This window comes from Echiichthys vipera (assembly GCF_963691815.1).
Source record: "Echiichthys vipera genome assembly, chromosome: 3".
Taxonomy (NCBI): domain Eukaryota; kingdom Metazoa; phylum Chordata; class Actinopteri; order Perciformes; family Trachinidae; genus Echiichthys; species Echiichthys vipera.
The window spans coordinates 18,152,035-18,178,184 of NC_139828.1; the positions used below are offsets into that span (position 1 = coordinate 18,152,035).

Sequence of the window (26,150 nt, forward strand, 5' to 3'; positions counted from 1 at the left end):
TTTAATGTACAGAAAATTTACTTAAAATATCATTTCATTAAGAAGTTCCTGGTCCTGAGCTCAATTTTCTGACACCCTCATTAATTGTGTCCATTGATGAGACAATCTTTTATCACCCACTATTCAAATTCTGCATTTAGGTTCTGCAGCTGCCTTGGGCTTCTTTAAACATAGAGGAGAACTCTATCCTAAATGCAGATAATACAGTCATGTGCATTAATCTGGTCATTGCAGAAGTCCTATTTTCACTACTGTTTTGCTACAGCTGCAGTTCTGCTCCATCCCCAACAGGAGCTTGTTTCGAGATGAAGTTTAGTAAAAGTTTGAAGAAACTGTTTTCTGCCACATCAGCTGTCAGAATATAAAGGGAATGGTCTGAAATTCTGCTGTTTGCTTTATAACAATCCAATGCAGGATAATTGCTCTAACAAGGAATTTAACAGTGACTACCTTTTTGCATTCACATGCTCATGTAGGCGGTCGACACATGGATACACAATGGATCAAATGCCATTTCCCAACCATTTGTCTATGATTTTTGCCACTCCTGCTGACATCCTGGCTGCCCCTATCACTACCCCTGTCCTGGGAAGTGTCTCGCTGAGGCTAATTGAATTTTTCCTCATATTCAATAAAATTAATTACTATGCTTACACCAGATTCTCACTTCCTGCGCACAGTAATGCTGTCCAGTTCCGATGCATGTGTTTTTTGGTGGGAAAATAGCATTTCCAGCATCTCTTGAATATCATTTTTGTGAATCAAAAGGATGTAGGAATAAGATCAATGGAGATGATGTTCAATATTACCCAATTGTTCAACTTCATCTTGTTTCTTTCTATGTAATTCTGGCCCTTATTTGATAGTTTGACAGTTCAGTGACAGGAAACCGGGGAGAGAAAGGGGAATTTGATAAAAGTGTCCATCCGAATCAGATCTCAAACAATGGGTGACCCATTACTCAGTTCATGTAACACACTGTAGTACTACCCCACACTTTACTAGACAAAAGTAGAACTTTTACAAGCATATGTACAACAAGTGAAGTCATGAAAAGAGAACACACATACAAACCTACCAAATGCAAAAATCAATTAGTAAAAACTTGGCAATTCAAATCCAACTGAGGAATTAAGCTTACATTATTATGCAGCGCATTTTAAAATAAAGGCAATGTTAAAGGAAGAATGAATCCTAGATCACTGGAAACCCTTACAACTGGTATTAAGGTATGCAACACTCAGAAACACAGATGTAGCAAATATCCCTGCGTCTCGACAGTGATCATAGGTGAGAGAGAATTGAAGAATTAGAAAAAAAGTAGCTATAATGACCCTGATAATAACTCTTTAACTCTGATAAAGAAAAATGAATCACAATATCAAACTGCAAGCACCGTCAGTCAACGTAGACGAGGCCATAGCTTTTCTGAGATGCAGGGCTGCGAGGGAAACATGAAGCTGTAAACTCCAGCTCCATGGGAACATGAAGGCTACAACCAACCGGCAAGGCGTCCACCTCTGATGACGGAGGCTCCTGGATGGGAGACAGGTATTGGTAAGTGGGGAGTGTCAAGTCGAATTTGGAAAACAGTATGTATTGACACTGCATTAACACAAGACTGAGGTCATGAAATGCGCTGGTAGATTTGGGAGAAGACTGAGATATTTTCCACTACCAGTAAGAAAGTTTCATAAGATGTCATTAGTTTTCATTAGAACATAGTATAGTAATCGTCATGTCTTTATAGTTTTTATTGAAGCCCATTTTGTCATTGAATTACTTATTTTTTATGTTACCCCCCTTCCCAATTGAATATGCCTTTTTCACTAAGATCAGTGTTTCATTAGGATGATGCCTGTTTTACTGTACAGCACTACCTGACATTGAACTACTTTTCACTCTTGTATCTGCTTACACTTTTCATCTGAATCCTTTCAATCCAAGTCTTGCAATCAAAATGCCTCAGTTAGAAAATATAACTGAATCAAAGAAATTTTAAATCATGAATTGATTTGATTGAATTGAAATTGAATTGTTTCCAACAATTAAGTTTCAAAACCAAACCAAAATTGTTGAGTGATTGCATTAACCTGAATTAGAGCCCTTAATTGAAGTCTCAAAGCCTAATATCAAAACACTTTTTTATATATCAAAAGCAATTCAAATAAAGAGCAGCTCTGTTTACTCTGTCTCAACTTCTGACTCCAATCATCCCACATCCTACAACACAGATGTTCATGTATATATAAATTAGAACTCCATTATTTTTTGAAATATACTTCTTTGGCAAAAGGCACAAAAAAATAAACCGAATCATTTGCTAGCACATGAAAAATAATTTTCATTATGCATTAAAAGGTTGTCTGTTCTGTTCGTGTATTAATATTGGGATTGTAAGTCTATGAAACCCTGACCTAAAAGAATCACAGTGCAGCAGAAACTGCTGACATTGTTTCTGTATGTCCAATATAATCAATGTGCTTTTAAGATTTTTAGAAAACAAAAATCCAGCAGTGAGAGCCAGCAGGTTTTTTAATGTCTCTATAAAATGAAACAACAAATTAAACGTTTGACCATTTATTCTTTCTTATGTTTTCTCCATGAAGCAAATGATATGAGGGATGATTTGATTGCTGAGGTGTTGATAATAGCATTTTAATGCAGAATTAAGAATGCAGGTCACAGCCAGGCAAGAGGCCAGCCCGATCCCTGGCGCACAGCGTTGCAATCCTCACTTGGAGCTTGGCTTGCAGTGCCTGGCCTCCTGTCTATAAATGTGTTAAATCTGCTTTCACTTGCGCTGAATTTGTATAAATAATGTATATACATTTATCCACAGACTCTAACAAGTGCAGCCTCAGGTGAAAATACTCAGAAATGCATGCTATGCGCATCCCTGAAGGTGGACATCAGCTCCAAACCGACCAACTCAAAAGATAACCACAGAGAGGAAGAAAAAAGGGAAAAAAACACACACAAATGAATAACTTGCCAAAAGCAACATAGACACGCATACACAGTTTTTCTCGCGCACACACATTCAGATGCAGTGCTGTCAGTTTTCAAACAAGTTTTCCTTTCCTTCATACAAACAGCCCCAAGTTGTGTCTGCCAGTGTTATGTGAAGCTTTTAAACTCTGGAACCACATCACTCGTGTTTACCGAGATGCACTTGTATGTTTCCCTGCATTGTCAAAGCATAGTCAAAGAGAAAGAGATTGAGGGCACAAGAAAAAACAAAAGCTTTTGGAAGTGTTCCAAGATTGCAAGAAAAGGTGCCACTGAACACTGGAATAAACCAGTTTGGTATTTAGTCCAGTGTCAGGCAGGACCGGAGGCTCAAAAGGCCTCAGAATAACCAATCTAGATAAAATAAACACCTGCCCAGCGCCACATGGTGGCAAAACTGGTGGATTAATCATTACAGATAACCAATCAGTGACTTTATAATAGATCATAACATCTGAACATATAATGTACTGTTATTGCAATCTTAATTCTTTATTATTCAAAACTTTTTTTTTTATTGAATGTAGGCTACAATTCTTTATTCTCATCTCAGAATTCAGTGGCTCTGTACTTTTTACAAAGTTCCAAAAAGCAAATTAATTTAAACATTATGGCATAAAAAGCACAGCCTCTGCTGAGAACATCAACTTGCACGCAGGTAAGCAATCGGTATGGACCATCCTATTCTTTATCAGTGAGACCACAAGTTATTACTGGAAATGTAGTTCAGTTCTCGGCAGCTGAGACGGATCAGATTTAATTATAAATCTGAGCTCACAAAAATAATATTTGGAACTTTGGCAATGATTTAATACATTTGTCATGATGTAAAACCGTCACTAGCATTTTATTTAGATTTCACCTCATCAACATAGTCTCTACATGTTAAAGGTTGTCTAAACATTGTTTGGAAATAATCTCCAAAACCAAGAGAAGAAAACATTTTTATTGATAAATGCAATGGTTTATTCATCTGTTTTTGAGTGTTAAAACTGGCGGACCTCACAGGTGAAGAACAAGGAGGCTAAAAAGAAACAGCATAACTCTTCAGAGAGGCAATTAGCAAACTTTCTAATCACTTATACCAAACAGCGACTGGGGGACCCATTGTTTGGCGGCCTGATGGACAAACTTTAAAAATGTAAAGATCAAATTAATAGGCAAGCATTGTTAATGGGAACACTCACAATTGTTATGCAAAAGCTTCAGTGTGGCATGCAAAGCAAATACACTAAGGTTTGGAGATGGAATGGTTCGAAGGCCGCTGCCGTTTCATTTCAAAGCATGCATTATACATCATTGTGCATAAAGAGGAAGCCTACAGCATTATGATGTTTTTTTCCGCGATGATTATCCTTTATTAGTCATTAAAAGAGAGCGGGAGAGAGAGAAAAAAATACAACTTTTAAGCACCTGAACCTCGCTGCCAGCATTCCATTAATTGTCTGCACAATGGGGAGAGCCTTTGGAGATTTTTCAATTTCAAAAAATGAGGAGCATGCATTCAGTCGTGCTCATGTTATACCAGCACTTAAATCCTACAGAGCTCACATAAAAAAGGACTCAAGGTTGCATCCGATTGAAAGCCTCCAACTACAGCCACTTCAGAAATCCATTTAGCAAGCGGGGGGTTAGAACATCTAATTCAAACAGAGTCGCCCTGTTAAAACGGTTGCACCAATGTCTTTTAAAAACACACAAACAGACACACTTTCATGCACACACTTTTCTTCTGTGATTGCTCTGCTCAATTGTAGTAAAGATGAACCTGGCACATAGACAGATGACACAAAGAATTAATCTTGCCAGACCTCAGCCAAGTGGCGAAGGTGAAATGCTTGACTACACATGGAATCTTGACCTTTGCTTCGACAGTGTCAAAAGGGTGCTCTACGGGAACGTGAAAGAAAGAGGTCTGTGGTGTCTTTAATAAGATGACAACCTGAATGTCACCACAGTGTTCATCAGCTGCAGAATCCTCTGTAAAGACAATGTTCTCTTGTGAAAAAATCCAAATGAATAATTATATCTTTGGAAGCAGAGACAATAAAACCAACTTTAAAACAATTCCGTTAAAGCAAGATAAGGAGGGAAAATCTAGTAGCTACAAATTATTGCAGTGTGAATGCTTGAACCTCTACATGCCGGTTATTGATATTCATTTATCTTTTTAAGTAACAGACTCTGGACAGTTGTGAAAACTTATTGTTGAACTTGTTTAGGAATACTTTATTCCTAAAACCATCATTTGTAAATAAATTACTTACCACGTGTTAACTTGAATTTTTGTAGAAAATTATTTTTTTCTCTCACATTCCCCCATGTTAAATGAAGATCAAAGAACTTTCATTGTCCATTTATGGAGTCTTTGTTCACTGTGGGGGCATGCAAGAAATACTTGAATAATTCAAGGTGACACATGATGAGTAATTTACGGTAGATACAAATGATAAATGTATAAGTGTTAAGTCTTCCTCTAGCAGTGAACAACCTTTAAAAGAACAAGATTGCCAGGATAAGCGACTATTTTCTGATCTATGAACCGTTCATCTAAAAGAAATATAAAAAGAAACGACTCAGCAAATGAAGTTGAAAACAAGATTTAATCAGATCATTAACAGCTCGCTGGAAATATGTTGTAAAACAGAGGCTCTTATAACCAAGCAAATGCACCGATTCACCACAGTTTCTGAACCTGTCGAAGCATCTCCTGTATTTCGGCACACAATTCACCAAAGAGCACATGTTCAAGTATTAATTCTGTCCAGGTATCCAACTCTCCTCCCTGCACACTCCAGCATGGACAGAGGAAAAGGTGACAGTGATATTCTTAAACACTTTCTATAGTTACTGTGGCTCTCCTGTCTCCTGTGCTGCAATACCATTCTCCACCTGAACCCTTACTAATGTACCAATGTGAGCCGTTTTAACAAGACACTGAAAACCAAAAACTGTATTGTGCGCAGTTTAGTACATGTGAAGTGACATGAAGAGAGCACCAGACAGAAGCCTGAGTACTGGTGAAGTTTGTACTCAGGCCCAGCTGGGTTACATGGACAGAATCAGTGGTGGAAGGAGTACTGAAGTAAAAGTAATTCAAAATCATACTCACATAAAAGTACTAAAGTACCTCCTACAAGCAGGCCTACCTCAAAATTATACTTAAGTACAGTTCTTGAGTAAACGTACATGGTTAAATTCCACCAGTGATTAGTGTTGCACGGTAAACCGATACTAGAATGGTACCGCAGTACCCAGTCATTAAAAACGATACTTTTTCACATTTTATTAGTATCGATACTTTATGAACTTTGTGTATCGAGATATTTTAGGCAGGTATTGTACCAAAGTCATAATTTTGATATTGTACTGCATGAGAATCAGAATCAGTATCAGAATCAGAATCAACTCTATTGCCAAGTATGTAAACAGATTACATACCAGGAATATAACCTGGCGATTTTGTGCATAGTGGATACAAACATACAAATATACACATAATGTAATTATTTCTATTCTATAATGTGTGTCAATGTGTGTCTCTGACAATGATTCAAACTAAAACTCTTGATGACAATGTTTGCTGAGGTAATAAATCAAGTGAGAAGTAGGGTTCTTTTCTCATAGACTTCTATACAACTGGACTTTTTCAACCAGTGGGGTTGCCCCTGCTGGACACTAGAAAGAATACAGGTTTGAGGCACTTGCCCATTGGCTTGGCTTTTCAGACCCAGAGGTTGCTGCTTGGTCTCTACACGTACATCTGAAGGTCTGTTGGTGAAATCAATAACAAAACCCTTAAGAGGGCTGAATCAAGCAGAAAGAAACTTGCCTTTCATCTTTCTCTTCCTCCGTACCTCCTTTCTTTCCTTCTCTGTTTCAGAGCGCCACGGACAATTGCTGGCGGGCTTTCAGATGCAAACAGCTGCTCTCAGATTGTCACTGTGATGGGAAACTGATTATTTAGTCTGCTGTTCCCCCTCTGGGAAAGCAACAGTTTGTGAAGCTACGGAGGACTCTTAAGAGGCTGGGGCCTTTGCCAGAGGCAGCAATAACACTGTAATAGAGGCTCCTATCAGAGAAACATCACAGACTTAGCTATGAAAAAGGAGAGTGTGGGCCCCAGGGAAGATCTTTGGAGAACATCCCCTCAGCATCTGTTTGGAGCTGTGGCTCTGTTTGGGGTGGGTGTTGATCAAGCTATACCTGACAAGGCCTGATTCTGCTCCACTGAATTACTTTTTTTTCTTTTTACGTCTATTCAATCGTTAATAATGTTGACTTTTGATTACTGGGACTCTTTGCTTTATTGGTTGGGGCGTGAACAGGAATAAGGTTTGTGTGTACATGTTTTTATGTTGGCTGGGCCATGGATGGATACCATTACAATGCCTGGTCCTGGTTACTGAGGCAGCTGCAATTCACACCACAAGACCATGGCTCAGCCCTAAATGGCAGTGTATGCTTTGTGCATTGGCTCCTGACCTGACCTGACCTGGATTTCCAACCAGGTCATTGTTTCAAACCAAATAATTTCCCATCCTTTGAAGAGCCTTCCAGCTTCACTTAAAGCTACCGTCTTAAACTTTTCCACCCCACACAACTATTGCATATGACACAGCATCTAGTGTTACAATGACAAAGTAGGTTTACCTCATTTTGGCACTGTCCTCAATGGAAAAGCTTTGTTTTTCAACAGAGGGCAGATCTCTGTATGAGCTTCACTGCATCCTCAGAGATGTCCTGAAGTAATGTCTAAGATCATGATAAATACATGTAAGACTGACCTTTAATGTCAGCATGGCTTTTAGAATGGCTTGTCAGGCAAAAAGCGACCGGCAGAGAGATCCCCAGCCACCACCACTGTTGAGTGAATTATACCTCCTTATGTCAAAAAGTTGCTTTAAATCTTTAAAATCACTTTGGGCTACATTAGCCTTCTAAAGTTAGGGGACATAGTGTCAGGACAGTGCATATTTGTCACTCATGAACACCACATTACTACCAGCTATAAAATAAGTGGGTACAGAAAGGGGAGAGACAAATACTATTAGCTGGATTAGAAAATTACTGCAAAGGTGCCGTTGAGCAAAGCATTTAAAACCCTTGCTCAGAGTGTTTGTGTGAATGTAAGAAAGGTTGTCGCTGGAAAATAAAATGCAAGCTATCTCATCTCATCTTTAACCGCTTATCTGGGGTTGGGTCGCTGGGGCAGCAGCTTTAGCAGGGGACTTCCCTTTCCCGGTCCTGGGTCTTCCCCGAGGCCTCTTCCCAGCTGGACGTGCCTGGAACACCTCCCTAGGGAGGCGCCCAAGGGGCATCCTTACTAGATGCCCGAACCACCTCAACTGGCTCCTTTCAACGCAAAGGAGCAGCGGCTCTACTCCGAGTTCCTCACGGATGGCTGAACTTCTCACCTTATCTCTAAGGGAGACTCCAGCCACCCTCCTGAGAAAACCCATTTCAGCTGCTTGTACCCGCGACCTCGTTCTTTCGGTCATGACCCAGCTTTCATGACCATAGGTGAGGGTAGGAACGAAGATTGACCGGTAGATCGACGGTGTGGTAGAGCGACTGCAACACCGCCCCCGCTGCTCCGATTCTCCGGCCAAACTCACGCTCCATCGTCCCCTCACTCGTGAACATGATCCTGAGGTACTTGAACTCCTTCACTTGGTGTAAGGAATCATTCCCTACCTGGAGTAAGCAATCCACCGGTTTCCTGCTGAGAGCCATGGCCTCAGATTTAGAGGTGCTGATCCTCATCCCAGCCGTTTCACACTTGGCTGCGAACCAATCCACTCGGCTGCGAACCAATCCAGTGAGTGCTGAAGGTCACTGACCGACGATGCCATCAGGACCACATCAAGCAGACACGAGATCCTCAGTCCACCAAACTGCAACCTCTCCTGTCCATGAAAATCACGAACAAGATTGGTGACAATGCGCACCCCTGGCGGAGGCCAACCCCCACCAGGAACGAATCCGACTCGCTTTGGGTGTACAGAGATTTGATGGCCCACAGAAATGACCCCCTCACCCCATACTACCGCAGCACCTCTCACAGTATCTCCCGAGGGACCCGGTCATATGCCTTCTCCAGATCCACAAAACACATGTAGACTGGATGGGCATACTCCCAGGCCCCCTCCAGGATCCTTGCGAGAGTGAAGAGCTGGTCCGTTGTTCCACGTCCAGGACGGAATCCGCATTGTTCCTCTTCAATCTGAGGTTCGACTACAGGGCGAACTCTCCTTTCCAGCACCTTGGAGTAGACTTTACCAGGGAGGCTTAGTAGTGATACCCCTGTAATTGGCACACACTCTCTGGGCCCCCTTTTTAAACAGAGGAACCACCACCCCAGTCTGCCACTCCCTTGGCACTGTCCCAGACTTCTGCGTAATGTTGAGGAGACGTGTTAACCAAGACAGCCCCTCCAAACCCAAAGCTTTCAGCATTTCTGGACAAGCATAAAAAAAAAATGCAAGCTAATAATCCTAAAATGAATAAAACATTCTGTAGAGATAGAGTAAACAAAGAACATAAATGTTCTGTGTCTCATCAAGGTTCTACTGACAATAATAACAATTTGTGAATTTCCGAATACAACTCTTAAAAACACAAATGTATAATAGATGGTACAGCATTGTTGAATTGAACTCCAGCACCCAATGCCAGATTGACAGCCAGTAGGCGGTCTTCTGGTAGAGCTCATGTTAACTGGCATTTGACAAGTTCTCTCTCTGGGAGTGTACCAGAGCCTAACAGTGGATATCAAGCTCAGATTCTAATGTGAGGTGAGTGATGTAAGGTGAGGTGAGGCGTAGTGAGGCCTGAGGCTGTACACAAAGGCACAGTGCAGCGGTCAAATCAATATTGGCTAGGCCACAGACAAACAAGGCTGGGGCGGTAGGTAGAAAGAGACGACACTTCCTGATAAACCGGGGCTCGCCATTCGCCCGCACGCACATACACGCACATGCACACGCACACACACACACACACACACACACACACACACACACACACACACACACACAAACACACACAGTCATAACAATAATGGTATTATCATGCATTTTCTTCAGTGTTTTATAAAAAATAACATATATAATAAATGACTAAGTAATTATTTAGTATGTATGTTAACCAATTTATTACTGGATAGCTAAAAGCAACACTAGCTGGATTCTACTGTGGAGTCATCAGGCCAGCTAAAAAAAACAAAAAACAATGAGCTGAAAGCCCTAAAGTTGGCATGTGTCATTGACATTGACACACTGTAGAAGTAATAAGAAACCAGGATCCAATAATACCAAGCAGTTGTATTTGATAAATATTTTCATCTTGCTGAGGGAACGACAGACACACCCAGTGTAGCCAAATCAGAAACAGACATCCACAACTGATAAAAATGTCAGTTGGAATTTGTAAAAACTCATAAATAATGGATGCTCCAAGTAGGCAGGGGAGCATCTTCAATGAGCCCAGAGTGCCGAGCATGCTTTCTCAGCTCCAAACCATAGACTGTATAAAAAACCGAGGAGCCATCTTAATGACTGTGCCCGGAGACACCCCCCCCCCCCCCCCCTCACCCAACCCCAACACTGGACCCCCTCTCGTCAAGCCTGTCCTTGCTCCCAACCTACAGAGGGGAACATGAGCTCTTAGATTAAACATTCAGAGCAGCGGCCGCTGCCTGTTTTAGGCAAATCAGCAGAAAATTAAACAAACACGGTGCCTCAGGAAGATCCATGTGTGTGCATTTGAGACATTTTTGGGGGGAGAGTGAGGGGGGGTTCCCCCTCCTGTCTCTTAAGTCTTGCAGAGAGCAGAAAATGCGCAAATAATTTCACATCTCCCTTTTTGTGTTTTTGCGGCTAAAAGAATGAGTAAAAGAACAGTTTATTTTGCGGATTTATCTCTTTGTGTGCATTGAGCGGGAGGGACAAGAAGGTGAAGAGTGCTTGAGATTATTTCTATTAGTAACAGAGAGAAGTGAAAAAGTAACTAGAGAAGTAGAGAGACAGGTATTTTGTTCAACATAATGACACTGTGCTCCCAACATCCTACATCATCAGGATTGAGGTCACCTCTGGGGAAGGATGACAGTGGATGAGGTAGGGACCACTATCCCCCTCTCCTGACCTGAATTCAGACATAAACAGGAAATTGCCTACAGGAAGGAAGTCATATTTTTTTTTACAACTGTGCCCTGGACGAGGACAGCATTGTGTGAGAACATTATTTTCAATATATAAATGCAATTTACACAAGATGTCTGCAATGCGCCATTCAGTATCACACACAACCTGAGAAAAGGAAAAGACAGGCACATTGAGGCTAGTGTTTGTGTTTTCAATGAAAATGAGGGTTATTGTCTTTTCCTGTCGCCATTAAAATGGCCTGTTCCTGCACTAGCCACAGATAACCCTTTTTGTCTCTTTGTTTTTGTTCTTGGATGAAGATCAAAGCACTAGGTCCAGACAGGGTTTGTGATGTATCAGGGAGCAGGGATTTATATGGCACTTGCATCCTACAATACTTATCACATCTGCAAGTCGCAGTGATAAATCAGACTGACAGGCTGCAAAACATTACATATATACACTGTGTCCATAAGGGAACAGATTATACTTTTGAAGAAACCAGGTTTTCTACTGTTATAAGATTAAAAAAGTAGGTTCTCTACTGGGGTCTCCAGCCTCTTCCCTCTGTTATTGAGGAGTCATTTCACTCATCAGCGCAATACATACAGAGGTACCCACAGGACCATGCACAGTTTTTATGTGCACAGATGAAGATTATTGATCAATTTCTCTGTCAGCCAAAAGGGTGGTTAAACTTGCCTGAGAGGTGGAGGCTGAGGATGGAGGGGGAGGCTGCCCAGAGTCCTACAGGAAGTGATTTAATGTCCAAAAAGAAATGCACTTGTTTTTGCTCAGTCTCTTTCCTGTTGTGTTCTGATAGGGACTTCCTCTCCCCAGTGAGGATGGATACGAGTGTCATCCGTCCATCCCTCCCAACTACCCCCACCCACACCCACACACGGCTCACGGAAATATCATTCTGCTGCTTTGACAATCCCTGCAAAAAAACTCATAAAACTCTTTGGACATCAGCGCAAATGCTCACAAAGAGTGTGTGTGTAAGTGTGAGTGTGAGTGTAAGAGTGAGTGTGTGTGTGTGTGTGTGTGTGCGTGCGTGCGTGTGTGTGTGTGTGTGTGTGTGTGTGTGTGTGTGCGTGCGTGTGTGCAATCATGTGTATAGATGTAGCCGGGCAGACACATTTTCAACATTATCTGACGCTTTCATAAACATACGGTGAGTCACTGTGAATGCAACCCTGCATGCAATGCAAGGTTCAATTGTAGACCATGGAAATGACAACAACCAAAATTGAATAGGTAAAAAGTGAAGAGGTGAGAGGCCAAGAGGATGTAGACATTCACATTTACATCTTTCTGCACACTGGCATCCAAATCCATTTGTGTGTGAGCATATGAGCAATAACCTTTGTGTGCACTATGTATGAGCCTCAACCCCAATCATGGTAACACCAGGATGATCTCTTCCTGTCTGCCTCAGTATCTCTGCGACCAACTCCCTTCCTTTCCGCTAAAACACACAGAGACACAAGCACACACACATTTGTGTAACCGTACTTCTGGACATCTACACTTGAAGACACTCTCTCTATCCCTAACCCTTACACAACCCTGAACCATGTCCTAACATATAATATATAATATGTATAATATATACATATTATATATTATATAATATATATACTGTATTTTCCGCACTATAAGGCGCACCTAAAAATCTTAAAATTTCTCAAAAGCCGACAGTGCACCTTATAATCCGGTACGCCTTATACATGGACCAATATTGAGCCACAACCGGTCTCGCAACTACGGTAAGCAGCCGCCGACTCTATTTTCTATTTTTAGAAGAAGTAACACACGGTGCATGTTGAGATATATGACTGCGCGAAGCGTGCCGTTTCATTTCCATTTGTGTGTTTGTGTAAAGACCCCAAAATGGCTCCTATTAAGAGAAACGCTTACGACGCAGAGTTTAAACTCAAGGCGATTAGTCACGCAGTAGAACACGGGAATAGAGCAGCAGCGAGAGAGTTTAACATTAACGATTCAATGGTGCGTAAGTGGAGGAAGCAACAACCATCTGACTGTTTTGTTGACATTCCCTTTGACGTAGCTCTATCTAATGGATGCATAACGTAACCCCAGCCTCGACTGTAGCCTCTATTCTATGCGTCTTATAATGCGTCTAATATATGAAAAAAGTTTCAAAATAAGCCATTCATTGAAGGTGCGCCTTATAATGTGGTGCGCCTTATAGTGCGGAAAATACGGTAATATAATGTGACCCAATACAAACACAGGCTAGAAAATTAACTCAATGTCAAGGTGATTTTATTGCTTCAAAGAAACAATATTAACAAAAATGAACAGTATAGTCTTTACAAAAGTCATCCTTACTATCATCTTTTGTTCCAGTCTGTCATAGATTAGATTAGATAAATTCATAGATTTTAGCTTTTATTTTTATTTTTACAGAAAACATGAATTACTGTGTGGGTGTGTATATGTCTCCGTGGTGTATTTACCAGTGAGCAAAGCATCCCATGCCACAATGCATTTCTGCTCTCTTCTTGCTGAGCGATTTAATGGTGACTATCACATGCACGCACAGACACACAGACACACACACACACACACACACACACACACACACACACACAAACACACACACACACACACACACACATACAAGCCCTCTCTTACTCAATTTCCCCATTTACCACAACGCACTCTTAGAAATAAAGGTGCTTATCAAATTTTCTTTGGCTTGTCCACATACTTTCTGATAGAACCTTGTAAGAAGGTTCCATCAGCAATCCTTTCAGAGGGTTCTCCCTGGAACCCAACACAAACTGTTATACCTAGAACTATTTCTGAAAGGTTCCACCTAGAACCCCCATGGGAGGTTCTACAGAGAACTCTTCTATGGTGTAATGGTTATATCCAGTACCTTTTCACTTCTCTACCGAGAACCCCTCTATATTCAAAGGATTTCATCTACAACCCAACCAGAAGGTTCTACTGAGAAGTCTTTTATATTTCAAGAGTGTCATCTGGAACCCACCCAGGCTGTTCTACTCAGAACCCTTGAGAACTGAGAATTCTATCGAGAACCTTTATTTATCCCAAAGGTTTCCTACAAAACCCATCCAAGGGCTCTATAAGTGTTTCACCTATAAACCTCTTGTTTTCTGAGGGTTCTACAAAGAACCATATTGTATTCTACAGATGAGGCAAAACTAAACTGAACCTGAACCTATTGTATATTATGGTCATCCATCATTTATCAATCTATGTTACAATTACCAGTATAATATATATGCTCTGGACCATATCAGTCCTGGCCCTTCCAAAGCCCAGGGATTCCAGATACATTTGAAATTACCATTTGACATGTTCATTGGATGAAAAAGTTTCTTAATGAAACCCTTTTCATCTTTACAAGAAAATGGTTCTTTGGATTAAAAGGGTTCTTAATGGTACCCTTTATCTTACTAAGAGCCCTTGAAAAACAGTTCAACACTTCAAAAAAGGGTTCTCAGTAGAACCTCATCGCTTCAGGAAGAACCCTTTTGGAACCCTTATTTTTAAGAGTGCACACTTATACAGTGTCAGTCTCTCACACACTGACACTCACATAGATAGATATGCGCTTACACATTCACCTACAGATGCAGGAAATAAGCTCAGTGCTGCCTGTGTCTGCTGAGGATGTGAGGTGCAGTGATGGCACATTAACGATAGGACCCATGACAGCAGTACGCATCGGCCTCACTGAACAAAGCATGCAGCCAGTCTGTAATTCAATGAGGATTGTTTAAGTGAAACAATGGCTCTTGGCCCCACTGAGGGTTAGGAAAGGGTGAGAAAGGTGAGGATGTCAGTGGTAGCTGGCCGGTGTTTTTGTGTTTTAAGCTTGATCCCATGGGTTTGATGGGGCTGTGAATCAGAAATATTGCTGTTGTGCAGCAGCATCCGCCGTTGTTCAGGTAACTAACAAAAAGGCTGACAATGAGTGGGCTGAAAGGGAAATACTGCCAGACATGGTAATAACTCGTATACAGGGTCCAAAATTAACTTTTTGGTCTATCTGCCAATGCCTGGCAAACTGAAAGGATTTACTTGCCAAAATATTTTTCAACCGGCCATGAAACTGCATAAGATACAATGTTATTAAAACACTGTACTAGCGTTTTCCTTTAACTGTACTTTCACCACGCTCTTCATTTTTTCTTTTAGGTTGATCTTTTTCAGAAATGTGCCGCTTCTTTTTATCTGTCATTGCCAATTATTTTTTTTGCATTTCGGAAGTTCTACTTCAGGACCCTGCTTATGTATGTTCATATTTTTGGACATAACTGTTTTGACCATTCTTATCGTGTTATATAGTCCTTTCTCCTCCACCCATAGAAATACACAAGATAGGGGACAAAGTTATGTGGACTATGTGTGTGTGTATGTTTTAACTCTAGTATTTGCATTCCTTGCAGCCTATAAAGTCTATGCTAATGGAGTCTACTCATGCACAGCAGCAGGTCTTAATGAAAAACCACTGGCTGGTGATCAGTGCTATTGATCAGCCTGAGCCCCAGGTTTAAGCAGGGCTAATTGATCAATCACCACTGGTCGGATTAATGGAACATGACTGGTGCTCCCCCCAAGACATACACACCTCTCATGAAGAGGCATGCGTTAGTGTATGTGTGTGAGATATAAACACTTGCACTGTGCATATGTTTATATGTGTATTGCATGTGAGTATGTAAGAGAGCAGGAGTGGAAAAAAGTACTAGATTAGTCTCTCGTCTTTTTTGTGTGGAACACCTACTGAAATGAAAGTGACATTGTTGTATTTAATGTAATTTCACGTACAAAAGGCTTCTTAATTGCCAGATCATGAGTAGTTGTCATGGATACCCTTTCATCCACGCGTGTACATGTGTGTGTGTTATTAAATGATTTCAACATGTTTTACGATTTACTAAATGTTTTAAATTATTTTAATGTCCTGGGAGAGTGAGCATGGGGGGGATACATGGTAGGGCTTTCTCTTCTTAGGTTTTTTGAATAATTGTCTTGGTCAACTATAAAACTTTTCTTTGATCCTTTATTTTCGATATTTAAGGAATGGCTTTCTGTAAAGTCTCAGACATCAGTTTGAATGTGTGTGTTTGCGAGCGATATCTGAAAGTCATTGAGAGAGAGATCTGACTGATTCTCCTGAATGTAGATGTGTAAGGTGTTTTTTTGGAGTGGGTGGGTTAAAATACTGTAAGAGCCTAAAAAAAACAACAAAGTCTGAACAGCACATTTAAATATTAGGGATGCCCTGGTACTTGCTAAGAATATCTGACTTCTATTTGTACGACAAATTAGAAAAAAGCAAGTTAATGTTGTCCCCCTCTGATATGATGGAAATGGTGCCCACAGGTGGATGAATGTGTTTTATTGATTGTCTATTCTAGAACGAGGAGATTTTAATCAACAGTCTGTAAAAACCTGTCTTGCCTTGGTTTGAAGAGCTTCTAACCTATCCAAAAGAAATTGCATTAGTCTGTAATTTTACAGAGAACATTTGAGTCCCATGCTGTTGTAGAGAATTGTCCATATTGGCAAGAATATGATAAGAATATATTATGTTTTTGATATGGAAAATGATGGTATGTATATTTTGTGTGTCTTGCTGATCCCATAACTGACAGACTTGACACCAACAGCCCCCCTGTGAGGAAGCACAATGGCCAAAACAGGAAGTCCCAATAACACCACTAACACATTCATACAGTAACCCTCCCATTGAATGACAGACAGTCTGGCTGGCCAGTGGTGGCTCCGTGGAGGATTTGTGTCTGGATTGAAGGTTCCAGCTGGCCTGTCATGGGACTCCCAATCGCGTGTGAATGGTACTCAGAGGGAGCTATGGCTAACAGGTCCAACACTGAAACACTCAACAGGCTCAAGGTCAACTGGGGTGAGTTCAGCAGGGCAAAACCGGGAAGGGCTTATGGATTCTTTGGAAAATGTTGGTTCATTTAAAAAAATCATGTGTTTCTAATTTGGAGTGAAAAAAAGTGTATAATAAATTATTATAAGGATTGAAAACAAATATACTAGTATTGTAGATTAGACTGAGAGACAAATTAAGAAATATCTTCCATAGTGTTTTGTTTTAGTGTCATTACTTTTCACTTGCTTACTCTTAAAAGTTCAACACTGGACCTTTCTGAAACAGTCTATTTAAACTATCATAAGCTAAGGACACATGTCACATTTACATCAAATCGCAGCATGATGCTGCCACATTGCTCTTTGATCAGTGAGCCAATCAAGTGGCCGGAAAAGATTTATGCTTTTATTCTGATAAGATGACAATATAAAATGTACTATTTGACTTACCCAACTTTGCAGCCTGTGAAATGCTAAATGCTCATCTTTGATTGTGATTGGACAGTACAATATGTCAGGGCAAAGTTTCAAATGGCAACACCCAACCAGTACAGAGTCTCTGACTCCTGCCTGTGATTAAACCAGAGGACCGCCCCGAGAATACACACACACCATCCGCACCTCCCATCATTTAGTTAACCTTGACCAACTAACCAGCCACACATAAACACTCACACCCTCCTATCCTTTGACTGACTTGCACATTTTGTGGAATGAGACCACACTTCCACCCAATAACCTCTGGTGTGAACTTAATTGTGTATACTCTGGTATTGAGTTTCGGACTATGCCTGGGTCCCGTAGCGCTCAAAGAGAAACAGACACGGTGAACTTGACAATGAGTGAGAGAGAGAGCGATAGAGTGAAAGAGAGAGGGAGCAAGAGACATGGACCACCCAACGGCTGCGAAGAAAAACAAAGCTGGGTGGAGAGCAGAGTCAGCTTCGATCACATCGGAGGTAGGACAGTTGGACATTGTTGTGTGGTAGCAGTTCGCCATGGGTGAAAGAGGCAGAGAAAGTGGAAAAGCTGAAAAAGTAATTTGATCCTTGAGTCTGTTTTTAGTAGCATTTGTCTCAAAGTAAAAATGCTAAATCTGGTATTTTGTTTGGATTAAGCCTCTTTTAGATTCAAAAGAACTTGTAACAATTTTTTATTGGGTACATATGTTGTTCTTTAAAAAAGATGGTTGAAAATTATTTCTGTTCTGTGTGATAGTTTCCTGTGTTATCAAGAGGAAAGAGATTCAGACATTTAACCCATTTTCACTTATAATTCTGAACTTGGGAGTTCTTACTTCAAGATTGAAAAAATAAATTAAAACAGCTTTTTGAATTAGAATTTAGAGATACTAGCACTCTAACCTCCACTAATAATAACAATAACTTTTTCTAGATAAACAAAGGAAAGGACAATATTTTCTGAAAGCAAATGCAATTTAATAAAGTGTTTTCACTTGTTTAATAAAACTGCAACAACATTCATTTTAATGTTAAACATTATCAACAGTATAGTCTACTCTAGATTTGATTTTCTATCTAGGTACAAAAAGCTTTAGAATGAGTAAAAATTAAAGTAACTTGTTAAAGGAGATACGTGGTGATGTGTGCTGTGGTTCTAATGTTGGCCACTAGGGGGACGGAGACATGCAGAGAGTGATCAGGGATTCAGTTTACTTCAGTAGAGTCAGCATATCAGGCAGGCATATGTGAGTGTGTGTGTGAGTGAGAGAGAGAGACAGAGAGAATGTGTGAGGGATAAAGAAACATCTGCTAAGCCCTGTAAGTAGGTTGTTTTACATGGGAGATCATTTTGAAGAACACTGGAAATTAAGAAATATAGCAGTTTAGGAAAAGAAACAAGTTACCAGATGATAATTGTATTTGAAATAATCGAGAAAAAAACGAATTATATCTAGGAAAAGTAACTAACTAAGTCAATTCAATAGTATGTATACCGTTTAACAATATAAAATTCAAATGAAATGGATGTAAATGACTAAAATGACGAGGGTCAATAACTCTGAAGGAGCAATTATTGTGCAGCAAAAAATTTTTTAATTTTATTTATTGCTAAAGTATTAAGAAGTGCATGGCTGCATATATATTAATTCATTACTTTTTACTGAATATGTTTTTATACTTTTTTTTTTGTTGTTTCTTAGTACAAAGGTTTTTAATCTTTGCTTGATAAAACTGGATTGAATCAAACCGATCTGTACTAACTCATTGAGAGAACTAACAGACCTGCTGCTGTTGAATGTGCTAACCCAACACAATGATCACTCAGCCCCTTACTTCAGTCTGTTTTTGTCCTAAGGTCAAAGATCAAATGCCGCCGTTGACCCTGGGAACTGCCCTGTTACCTAGAGCTCAAAGTCCCACTAAAGTGACTGATACACCCTGCTGTGGGAATGTCTGTGTGTAAGGAGTCAGTTACCTTTCTATGCAGATGGGTGTCTTTGGATGTTTGGCCCAAGGGTTTTTCTAGTCTCCCTGAAGACAGACAGACAGAAGACACGCACGCACGCACGCACGCACACACACACACACACACACACACACACACACACACACACACACACACACACACACACACACACACACACACACACACACACACACACACACACACACACACACACACACACACACACACACACACACACACACACACACACACAGATACAGACACAGTCAGATCTGCCAATAGTCTTCAGCTCCACTAAATGTACACAAGCAAGAAAATGTGCTTGGAGCAAGTAAGTGAGCAAAGGAATCTTAAAAGTCATGTTTAAATGAATATTAACATATAAAAGCATATTTGAAGTTAAAGAGGCATGAAGGAAATTCCATGCATATTTTACAACTCAAATATTTCCCCTGAAAAATCCTAACATGACATTGTGGGTGTGATTTTCTATTTTACTGAATAATGATACAGGCGCCATCCAAGAGCAACATTCAACAGAGGCTAGATGTGTACTTACAGATTCATCTGCATGTGCAGTACAGTATTTGCCTCGCAAGACCATCCTGATCTCACAAGCTCCATTGTATTTTACTCGCAGATCAGTCTAGTAATGTGCAGCGGAGAAAATTTGGAGAAGTTTGCAAAGCGACCGAACCGATCAGCGTTGGTTTTGAGGCGGATTTAAGTGTGACCAAAAGAGAAGCAACTGTTCAGTGTAAACAACATGGCGGCTTCCACGGATGAGATGAGCGCAGAATCATCAACCAGAATGGACCACACCACTACAATCATTAGAATTTGGGATTTTAATTTCCAAGAAGCAGGGGAGGGAAGGTCTAGCTTAAGCCATTTAACTTGTGGCATTGAGTAAAAATGAAGAGTTGTACTTCCAAAATGATTTAGAAAATCGGCAAAAACTCTTTAAATACCTAACAGAATAAACGTTTTTTACTGTTTATGTGAACCATTAGTCAAGTTATACAGACTAAAAATGATACAAAGATGTCTCCCCTTTGTGTGACCTGTAAGATGCACTGATCTGAACCAATTAAAGTGGGAAACAAGACAGAATTGTAAAGGATGGCCTGAAGGTGGAGGATTATAAATTGGAGCCAATTAAAGCCGAAAACGAATGAGGCAAGACAAGCGTGGCTAATGATACCATATCCATCAACTTCTGACACTCATTTTACATTTCAGGCAGGATCTCAAGCAGCTTCTCTAAGGGTTGTTCAAGGACACCAGACACCTGGCAAGCTAAGAAATTTAACTTATGTATTTGATATTGCTAGTCCTCCTACCTTGCATCAGCTAGTTACCTTCGCTAAGGAGGTTCTGTTTTTGTTTTAGTTTGTTTGTCTGTTTGACATGGAAAATCTATGGCCTAATTTTCATGAAAGTTAGTGGAAGGTTCTAAAATGGGCAAAGGAAGAACTAATGAAACTTTGGAGCGGATCTGAATCACTGGGCAAATACTTTTCACTTCTGTTAACAATGCGAGAAAGGGCATTTGGCCTGGAGAGAGGTCTGCACTCTCAGTTTCTCATGTTATAAGGGTTATCTCACAAGGCACAGGTATTTAACTACACATTTCTTGTGATAATGCAAGGGAAAAGAAAGGTTTTAAAACAGAAGCAGGATTGTAGTATAAACTCCTAAGTTAGCCATCTAGCATTTACACCTGATCTGTACATCAAGTAAGCAGGACCAGCCAGCACAATCATTTGTTGTCATAAGGCTGTGGGTGCTCATACATGACAAATTCAGAATAAGAATTTGTATTTATGCAGTTTAATTATGAGAAATAAATTACAGGTGTTCAAACTGTTGACAGTAGGATGTCTTGATCTATCTGACTCGAATTATTTGTGTCCCATTTGCAACGGCTTTGATTGGGTTGTTTTCCAACCAGGTAAATAATCCAATATAGTAACACCAGTCATACATAAATTGGTTAATGACTCAGAGTTAAGAACTTTGCTAATTTTGGGCTGTTTTTACATGTTATGATGAAGAAACTTGGTATTTACATTATTCATGTCCCCAGCATTCCAACAATCTATATGTAAAACTTGAAAGTTACACAGATAGATATATGGACACAATCTCAGTAGGTATATCATTGTTATGAACCCATCCGCCCCATCTGTCTGTCTACCTGCCTGTCTCCCTTCTCTCGTTCAGGACCTGTCATGATTGCTCTCCAACAGGCTTCCTGTGTCTGGATTAATCTCCCTGGTTGACTGCTGATCTGAAGGTGGGTCGGCCACCATCCACCAACACCAAAACCAATTTCACTGTGTCACTGCATGACACCCCCGCCCACCGTTCCAACTGACACCCACACATGCACACACATTGCAAAATATCTTCATCCGTCTCTGTCTCATCTACATGGAAGAGGGCAGGAGGGCGGGTGACTAGTCCGAAGGAGAAAGGTCAACGCATTGAAGGAGTTCATCATTCTGAGGTGTCAGAGTCACTCTTTAGGAGAGCAGATGAAGGGGAGAGGAGGGAGGGGGTGGTGGGGTCCTATTTTATATTTGTCCGGTTATTGTTTATAAGCCAAAAGTTGGCTGGCATCCACTTTGTGCAAATCAATTATTAAACATATTAAATTGCATCTTAATTATGAGAAAACCACACACACACACACACTCATCTGACTCAAGCTAAAAATTGTCATTTGGTGGTTAAAAACACACCAGAGGATTTATTGAAACACCAGAAGCTGGTAGTCAAGCACACACGCACACACATTCAGTCATTCAGAAATGATCACAAAATGCATCCACTACACTTGCTGGTGTCTGGCATGAGGTAAACAGCTTTTAATAGCATCAAACCCACTGCAGTTTGCTTGGGACCATCTGTCCAGTCTATTGTGTTTCTCTGTTGCGGCTCTTTGGAAGCCCATCAGGTGACAGCTGATGTATGGGCTCTTACAAAGACCCCAGTCAAGCCCTCGAAATCCTGCCATACTGTTTTCTCCCTGTCTACTATCTTTTTCTTCTGTTTTGTCTGCTTATGTTCTGTGTCCCTTTTCTGCTTCACAGAATATTTTTTAGATGATAATATTGCAATCTACAGTTTTCCTGTGATGCTGACAGTTTTGAGGATATAGGAGTAGAGGAACAGGAAACGTGGGCGTACATGTCTGTGCTAAATTGGGATTTCGTCCAGTCTCTAGATTGGAATAAATGCAGTTTTTACAGTATTTTACAGTCATGACAAGATGCAATGACAAGTCTATGAACTGACAAAAGACAAAAAACAAAAAATAGCAGTATTAATTTCAGGGTTAATACAGCATGATACACATGTGAACACAATTGTAGAACAGTTAGAACATAATCGGAAGGTAACTTCTATTATACTTTTACATGCCTACATTATAAATCCTTGTATGCAAACATAGTCTGAGCATCACCTACACATTTCTCTGCCCAATTCAGAATTTTCTATAGTTTATTTAGAAAACACCAGTGAATGTAAGGAGGTTCCTTGAGAGGTTGAGGGGTACACTGGAGTTAAGGGGTTGGCGGGGGTGAAAGCTGGGTTCAGGAAGTTTTCACTCCTTTCTTCCCAGGGTGCCCCTGGCCTCTCTAACTTCCAGTCAAAGGCTGAAAGAAGCCAGATGCAGGCAGGATAATCACCACCTAATAAGAGGCTATATTGAAAGCAGGCTGATGCTCATACACTACAAGCTTGAAAGGTTTGTGCACACACATACACACTCACGCACGGGTAGTAGAATACATATGCACACACATAGTTAGGGCAGGTGTAATTATGGTGCACGATGACACACTTCAGAAAGAAGGGATCACTTGCAATATGTACACATGTGGACAGGCATGTGTACAAAAAACAACACACTCATGCACATATAAACACACAGACACCAACGCCAGATCCAGATCCTTTTTCCTTCTGACTTTAGTCCTCTACCACCATCTTAGAAAAATGTTTGCACATGGTAAAAGATATGAATAATTTTGTGATATACCAATTATCAATTTAGAAAACCAGAACAGGATCCGCTATGGTTTTGAGTATGGTTGGTGTCTGTTTTGGTGTGACTCGATGAAAGGATATGAGGCTAAGTACAGAAACTCTATTGCTACCCACATTCTAAAGAGTGACTGAATTTCAATGAATCTTTGGGATAGTAAATCTAACAGACAAAAGTGACCCTGAAAAACTTCTGGAGGGAGAATTCTCTATAAATGGTTCACAAGCCCTCAGATTCGTTTATGACTTAACAATTGTGACAGAATTGCGCCTCATTAAGTATTAAAAGTTGTTGGTTTTTTGCTTCCCTTGTATCTTGGATCAACTTCTGATGAAGTCTAGAGAGTACGTTGGCAGTGCTGAAACATTTCTTCTACCAATCTTACATTTCATTAGAAAAAAAATGGCTGAACATCAACCAGTTGGGGTGGACTTCAGCCCAAAATGAAATCAGCACCTTTTACAAAAACATGGCACTACTGTGGCCCACTGTTCCCCGTGTATTACAGCAATTAATGTATTGTTTTCTCACGTGTAACAATGTTCTCTGGACACATAAACTAACAGGCTGACTTTGGCTGCAACCTTTTGCATTAATGCAGGTTTTCATTTACTAACACTGACTATGTAAATGAGCACAGCTGCAGTGTATGACATTTGAGAGTGCAGATGCTAACACAAAATGTTGTAAATATTTCAAAAGTGATTAATGTGGACAGTTTTAGTTGTCTTTCTTTTAAGCAGCCGTTAACTTGGACTGGAAGAAACTGTGTGGTGCAGGAAAGTCGCACGACGCAAAATAATATTTAAGCAAATACAAAACGACTGTGAATAGGCAACAGGTAATAGTGTTGGCTAGACATCGACTACATACTTTATCCATGTGGGCATTGTGTTCAGTTAAATGGTGTTTAGTTCATCTCTATGGCAGAAGTCCCCGTGGAAGAGAGCATTGGACATCTACCGAAATCGCGTAATTCTGCGGATTTCGGCGGAGGGTGATGACACGAACGAAGTGTTTCACATGGGTAACGTAGTTTGCTTTACTTCATTTACACATCTCTTGGTCTTCTTTCCTCCCCTTTTGTCACTCTTTCATCTCCCTGGTCTGTTTCTATCTTCTGCAATTTCCCCTTCTCTCTCTGCACTTTTCTGTGGATTTTTGCCTTGTATGGACTGATGAGCATGCAGATGCAATAATACCATGATAAATGATTATTAGTTTGATTTATTTATATGCAAAAACATGTAAAAAGCAATTCCAAGAAGTGTTAAGTGTTGAAGATCAACCTCCTCAATCTCTTGTTACATTTTGTGCACAATTTATGTTTAAGCTTATCTAATCCATCCATCCTTTCACACAAACACACACACACACACACACACAAAGACAAACACACAACAAAAGCATTAGTCCAAATGTACCCCCCCCCGTGGTACAGCACATTCAGTGTCCTGCTTACACCATCAGCAGCATCAAAAGGAGAATCTATATTCTCCGCTCTGCCTTTTCTTTCATTTGAGTGACTATGGAGCAGGAGGATCAGCTGCAGCCTCTCTCTCTTCGTACTCAGCCGGGGGAAGGCAGTAGGTTTAGCAGGCGAGGCAGATTTATGGCAGTGGAGGTGACCTCTGGGGCCGTAACACGGTGATGGGTGAGTGGCTCTCAACAGTAAGCTACTGGCACTTGACAAAGTGCCCGAAGCAGAATGAATTTACTTCTCTTTTCCTCAATCATCAAGCAGCCACTGCCCTGACCCCCATCCTGACTGCTATAACAAGATCTCCCATCTCACAAGGGCCTGAAAAATTTACTGTCACATCTACTTTTCAATGAGCTCAAGTGAGCACTTCTTTCACCTTCAACAGAGCAGGTGCCGTGTGGAGGAGGGCTAACCTGCCCCAGTGTGTTTGTGTGGTTTGTGTAAGGGATAGAGAGAGAGGGAGTGTGAATGTACATTGAGAAATGTGTGTATACACACGTATACTGACTTGCTCACTAAGCCAAACTAATCGTCTTACAACCACAGACATTCACAAACACACAAGCTTTAATACAGTATTTGCAAACAAGAACAAAGAATCAAGAATGAAATCAAACACAAAGACATAAACATAATGTATGTTTGTGCACACACTTTAGTACAACAATCTCCCCCTTCTCTCATACCCTCTCTGACACACAAACGAGTTTGCCGGGCAGGGACACAAAGGGCATTGCTTTGTCAGTAGACACCTCTACCGTTTCTATTAGAAGTCAATCTACCTTATCACATTTCTTACACACACACACAAACACACACACACACACACACACACACACACACACACACACACACACACACACACACACACACACACACACCAGGCATTATGAAATCGGTGAGTTTGCGCCAGCTTTCATCAGCTTGATGGCAGTAGAGTCAGACTTAATGATCCTGATATTTATTTTATATGCAGACGATAAATCTTCGTGCACACACATTCAAATTTCTCCTTTCTTGCACTCTAGTTGTTAAAGTGAAATCACAATGGATGTGACAGAGAGCAGAGAAAACCAAACTAAAGATATACATTAGTAGTTCAGAAACATTGGCA

The 26,150-nt window shown here is 40.5% G+C and overlaps 1 protein-coding gene across 3 annotated transcripts in view; it reads right to left on the reverse strand.

The window, feature by feature from the left end:
- The window catches only part of LOC310945139 (adhesion G protein-coupled receptor D2), a 94,492-nt gene continuing 68,342 nt past the window's right edge, over positions 1-26,150 (reverse strand). Inside the window, exons 24-25 of one of the 3 annotated variants that reach the window (XM_083911149.1) lie at positions 19,506-19,561; positions 1-1,536 (exon numbers count right to left, since the gene is read on the reverse strand). In XM_083911149.1, the coding sequence (XP_083767275.1) occupies positions 1,399-1,536; positions 19,506-19,561 (194 nt within the window). In that variant the 3' untranslated portion in view covers positions 1-1,398. The remainder of the gene's footprint in view (positions 1,537-19,505; positions 19,562-26,150) is intronic. The other 2 variants (XR_014593146.1, XM_083911150.1) reach the window with 2 other exon arrangements.